General features: G+C 42.8%; 1 protein-coding gene across 1 annotated transcript; it reads left to right on the top strand.

Annotated features, from left to right (window-relative positions):
• Nucleotides 1–1,474: 1,474 nt before the first annotated feature.
• On the top strand, nt 1,475–2,422 carry LOC117872266 (olfactory receptor 52E2-like). The gene has a single exon (XM_034760548.1). The coding sequence runs from the start codon at nt 1,475–1,477 to the stop codon at nt 2,420–2,422; it is 948 nt and encodes a 315-aa protein (XP_034616439.1).
• Nucleotides 2,423–5,532: the final 3,110 nt, after the last annotated feature.

Below are 5,532 nucleotides of genomic sequence, written 5' to 3'. Positions count from 1 at the left end.
AATTTTCATAACTTCCAGTTTGTATTGCTTGCTATCTATTTCCCTTTTTCCCATATGTTCTACTTTGATCCCCCATCACATCTGCTGCCTTCACTTTGCCACGGAACCGGGGTTTGTCCAAAGTTCTCTATTTTCTTGACTGTGGAATCATGACTTTTTTGAATATCTAATCAACTCTTCTGAAAGAACTCCCAATTTTCCTTCCTGTTTTTCTGGCTACATTTTTCCTGCCAATCAGTTTTGCTGATAATTTGCCTCAGCTCTGGGGAATTAGCCCATTGGAAGTAATAAGGGTCTATTGATATTACTGGTTGGGAACTCTTCTCTGTTTGTCCATTTGAATGTCATCAGTTCGTTCTTCATTTTGCTCTCCGCTATAATATGCCCCCTTCTTTGTCTCTTCGCTAAACTGAACAGTCCCAGACTTTTCAATCTGTCTGCTATAGGCAACTTAAGCCAGGTATAATCATATATTATCAGATTATGCCTGGAACCACTTATCTGAACTCCAAATGTGTAAGTAGATCAGAACATTTAACTAAACGCGATTAGGGTTATGTCTTTATTTCTTACTGGCTTTTGGACTCCTCTGGTCTCATCCCAGATGCTTTTGTATGCTCGTAACCTTTAAGGTGACCCCTCAAGAAAGCTATTTTGGGTGCTTGATTTTTGAAATTGCTCTTTTAAAATCTAGCAAAAGCCTAAGTTCCATATATATTTTCTTTTTGTTTTTAATAACAATGACCTTTTTTAAGAACAGGATTGGATGTTTGGTGTGCTAAGAGGTTTGTGCATGTTGTTCGATTAGCTGGTAGCCACAGCTAATTTCCTTTGTTTTCTTTCTCAGCTCTTCCCTGGATGGTACCTCTCAGGGAGGAAGTCGCAAGAGCGCCTTCCTGGGATCAAAGGTTTTTTTTTGTTTGCATTTGGGTGGTGGCAGCGTTTGCCAAGCCAGGGTCGGAGAAAATGTGAAACTTTGGGAGTTTAGTACAAGCCTTAAACTTTAAGGCAACTAATAATTTTTAAAATCCTTGCGGGCCCCACTTCTGCACTCGGAGTGACCGAGTTCGGATTCAGCCTCAACAGGAACAATGATGGATAACCAGTATTCACACTCACGTTTCCTGCTGTTGCTCATTAAGCTTTCTCAGACCATGACATGCAGGAATTATTGATGCAAGGAGCCCCATAAAATATGGAATTGGCATTAGGTGGGTCAGTTGTTCATAATTCATTTATCTAAATAATGAACATGTCATTTTTCAGTGTGTGAAGAGCGACCAATCTGCCTCACCCATGAGAAGAGCCTCCAGTAGTGCATGTAGTGTCTCATATGAACATTGTCTCTCCATCCAGGCATTTGTACTGCAACCATCATCCTAAAGCCTGGGCACATACAGGAAGCCAGTGGAACTTACGGTACATGCACTAGACACCGGTCTGCCTCAGTGTTGAACACCTTCTCCCCTACTGCATGTCAGTTTCCAACACAACTGACTTCACCAACCCCTCCACCTTCATCCTGCTGGGCATTCCTGGCCTGGAAGCAGCCCATGTCTGGATCTCTATCCCATTCTGCATCATGTACATCATAGCCATCTTGGGAAACTTCACCATCCTGTTCACCGTGAAGACAGAGCCGAGTCTCCATGGGCCCATGTACTATTTCCTTTGCATGCTGGCTGTCACCGACCTGGGTGTATCTACGTCCATCCTGCCCAAAATGCTGGCAATATACTGGTTCAATTCCAGAGAGATCGATTTCAGTGCCTGCCTCACCCAGTTGTACTTCTATCACTGCTTCTCTGTGATGGAGTCTGGGATCTTCGTGGCCATGGCTTTGGATCGCTATGTGGCCATCTGCAACCCCCTGAGATATTCCATCATCCTGACAAACCCCGTGATGGCCAATATGGGCCTGGCCATAATGCTGCGCAGTGGCTTGCTTGCATTGCCCTTTCCCTTACTGGTAAGGCAATGGCCATATTGCAGAACCAACATCATCCCCCAGCCGTACTGTGCCCACATGGCCGTGGTGAAGCTGGCCTGCGCTGACACCAGTGTCAGTAGTTACTACGGTCTCTTTGTGGTAGTCTGTGTAATTGGTCTGGATGTGATTTTTATTGCCCTGTCCTATACCCAGATCCTCAGGGCCATCTTCAGACTCCCCACAAAGGACGCCCGGAGCAAGACTTTTGGGACCTGCATCTCCCACCTTTGTGTCATCTTAGCCTTTTACATCCCAAGTCTCTTCTTCTCTCTCATGTACCGGTTTGTCCAGAATGTGCCCCTGCATTTCCACATTCTCATTGCCAATGTGTACCTCTTGATGCCCCCTGTGCTAAATCCCATCATCTATGGGGTGAGAACCAAACAGATCCGGGATAGGCTGCTTCGGCTCCTTACTCATAAAGGCACCTAATTTTTTTCTCCTGGTGCTCTGGCTCTCAGACCTCCATGCAGAGCTGGCTGGTGATATGGTGCTGGACAGTCAGAGAGACATTAAATCCTTTCCTGACCTTACTATGCTGTGTTGGTGTGGCAAATTAGGGAATTGATCTATGCACAATTCATAGAGTTGCCACCTTTCTAATTGTTAGTAAATGCCCCACCTCTTCTGCCGAGGACCCACCCCTCTCTCATGCAAAGTAGCCATTTCAGATTTTCCTAGGAATGACAACGTTTTCCAATTTTTCAGGCCTCACCTCATATTGGTAACACCATTGAATTATTGCTTCAGCAGGGAATCATTTGTAAGTGTATTTCAATATGCAACTTTCCAATCTGGCTGGTACAAAAAATGGGTCATGGTGTCTTACTATTGACTATCGAAAGTTGAATCAAGTGACTCCAGGTTGTACAGCTGTTGTATCCAAAATGCCTGACCTGATTCAATCTACCAATCCCAAAGCCACAGTAGAAGGGGTTCAGTTTACATTTCAAGTCTGACCCCAAGGGCTACATAATAGTTCAGCCATTTTCCATGGGCAAATGAAATGAATTTTGTCAAGGTTTTCTAAACCATCTCTTCTATTTTGAAGGGTCAGAATCCATTAGCTATGGATGTAAGAGCTTAAAAGTTCTTCTGAGAACTTTTCATATAGGCCCAGAGTCCACAGTTTGGCTTGGGCTATGGGGGCTGGCTAACAGAGAACAATACATAGCTAAGAGGAAGCTGGGGTAAACAAATAACCTTGTGAGTTTCAAGTCAGTGAGCGGAGTCAGCATAACTCCGAATGTAATTGGGCGTCCTTATTGCAAGTTATAGACACATGAAGCATTGAGAAAGGCCTCATGGTTACACCCTAATGCAGGGAGGAGATAGTGGTACAATACGCCTCAGATCCCAGACAGAGTTCAGGAAGAGGCCCGATATAATTGACATGAGTTATGACACCCTCCCCTCACAGATGTATGCCAATCCTAGCCCACAGAAATGCAAGGGTAAATTTATAAACAATTGTTGTTGTTAAGTACTAATTACTGCCTTTTGCTTTAAATCTCCAGGAATGTACCTGTTGGTCAACCAGGAGAGCTGCTACCTCATTCCCCTGGACCCCAAAATTAGAATTTATCCTATACACTTTAATAGACATAGTTTGGGGGTAATTACCTGTGTGTCAGCAATATGTTAATTTAAGGCTTGGGTGGAGCCATTATGTAATCTTTTAGACCATTGGATTATTGTGCTTACCTTGTCTTGCTGCTAGAACCTGTCCAGGGGCTTGGGGAAACCCATCCCCGTTGCTTCTCTCTGCCGAATGAGCACCCTATATAATCTATTGTAATTAATTGTTCTGCAGGGTCTCTGAGCCTAATAAGCAAAGTGACACTCTTCCAGCGCTGTGCGTAATAAACTCCTGTGCTTGACTCTACACAGTGTGTTGCATCTGAAGAAGTCAGGTTTTTTACCCATGAAAGCTTATGCCCAAATAAATCTGTTAGTCTTTAAGGTGCCACCAGACTCCTTGTTGTTTTTGTAGATACAGACTAACACGGCTACCCCCTGATATTTTACATGGTGTGAATTATTGTTCCTTCAATTTTAAAATGTAGATGACATTTGTTTAGCAATAGAAACTCAAGAGAAACACTTGGAGTGTCTAAATGATTTTTTTTAAATCATCAAGGATGCAGGATTAAAATGTAATACAACAAAGTTACAACTAATGGTCCCAGAAGTTTTATTTTAGGTATCACATTGTCTCAAGGAGGTCAATCACCTGCACAAGAAAAGGTGGCTTCAATTCGGGAACTACCCATGCCCACTAACATAACTTCTTTACATTCTTTCTTAGGTTTAGAAGGATACCATCGAGACTTCATCCATAACTTTACTCACATTGCAGGTCCACTCTATAAACTCTTGAAAAAAGGAGTTGCTTGAATTTGGACAAACAAGCATGCAAACGGAGGGAAATAATCTATTTGGTACATGACATAGCATCAGGAGGTCATCAAGGGATGGAAAAAACCACGCAGTGCCTCATCTTGATAGGTTGGTGGTGGCCATGCATGAAGGCAAATGTACACCAGTACTGCAAAAATTGTTTGGTTTGTGCACACAGTAATCCTACCCCCACAAAAAAGAATGCTCCTTTAAGATCCCAGATATATGAAGGTCCATGGCAGGCTCTGCAAGTTGATTTTTTGGACCTTTACCAAAAACTCCAAGGGAAAACCAATACCTTCTGGTTGTCATTAATCTGTTCTCTAAACGGGTGGAAGCATTTCCTTTAAAAGCAAATACTGCTGTAGCCACAGCAAAGGTTCTAATTGAACAAGTGTTTTCTCGCTGGGAATTCCCTGCTAGGGTAGAGCCATACAGAGGAGCACACTTTACTGAACAAGTGTTCCAAAATGCCTGCAATTGTTAGGAATGCAAGAAAAATTGTATATTCCATACAGACTTCATTCATCAGGGATGGTAGAGCGAAAAAAATCACACCATCAAACATATGCTGCAAAGGCTGGTAGATGCTAATGGATGCAGTTGGGGCACCCTGATTCCTCTCATTTTAATGGCATTCAGGGCAACTCCAGCTGCCTCCACAAATCGTACACCCTTTGAGGTTAGAACTAAACAAACTATGCATGTGCTAGAGCATCTTTTATGGCATGCCAGTGGCACGCAATCATTACAAAACCATCTGTATCAGGACCACTTGCAGATAGTTGCCAAATTGGAAAAATCCAAATGAAAGGCAAAAGCCTATTTTGACAAAAATCAAAGAAAAAAAAGCTTGCGAGGTTGAAAACCAAGTTATGCTTGTACCTTATGCTGTACCAGAACACAATTTATGTAATCCATAACATGGGCTATATACTATTGTGGACAGATTAAGTGCCTCTGTGTACAAAATTAAAATTGTACCAAGTAACGAAAAAGTAGATAAGTATTACCATGCGAATCAGCTAGAGTGGCATCGCAAGAGAAATATCTTTCCACACGCACCAGAACCAAAGACGGTAATTGTGCAAGAAAGCCAACACGAAAGAGCTCAGTGACAGAAACAATAAAAATGCCACTCG

This window comes from Trachemys scripta, chromosome 1 (assembly GCF_013100865.1).
Source record: "Trachemys scripta elegans isolate TJP31775 chromosome 1, CAS_Tse_1.0, whole genome shotgun sequence".
NCBI classification, from domain to species: Eukaryota; Metazoa; Chordata; order Testudines; family Emydidae; genus Trachemys; species Trachemys scripta.
The sequence above is the reverse complement of the archived record's forward strand: the minus strand, read 5'-3'. Positions and strand labels throughout refer to the sequence as shown.

Coding starts and splice junctions, on each gene's coding strand:
- LOC117872266 (XM_034760548.1), top strand. CDS start 1,475: ATGTCAGTTTCCAACACAACTGACTTCACCAACCCCTCCACCTTCATC.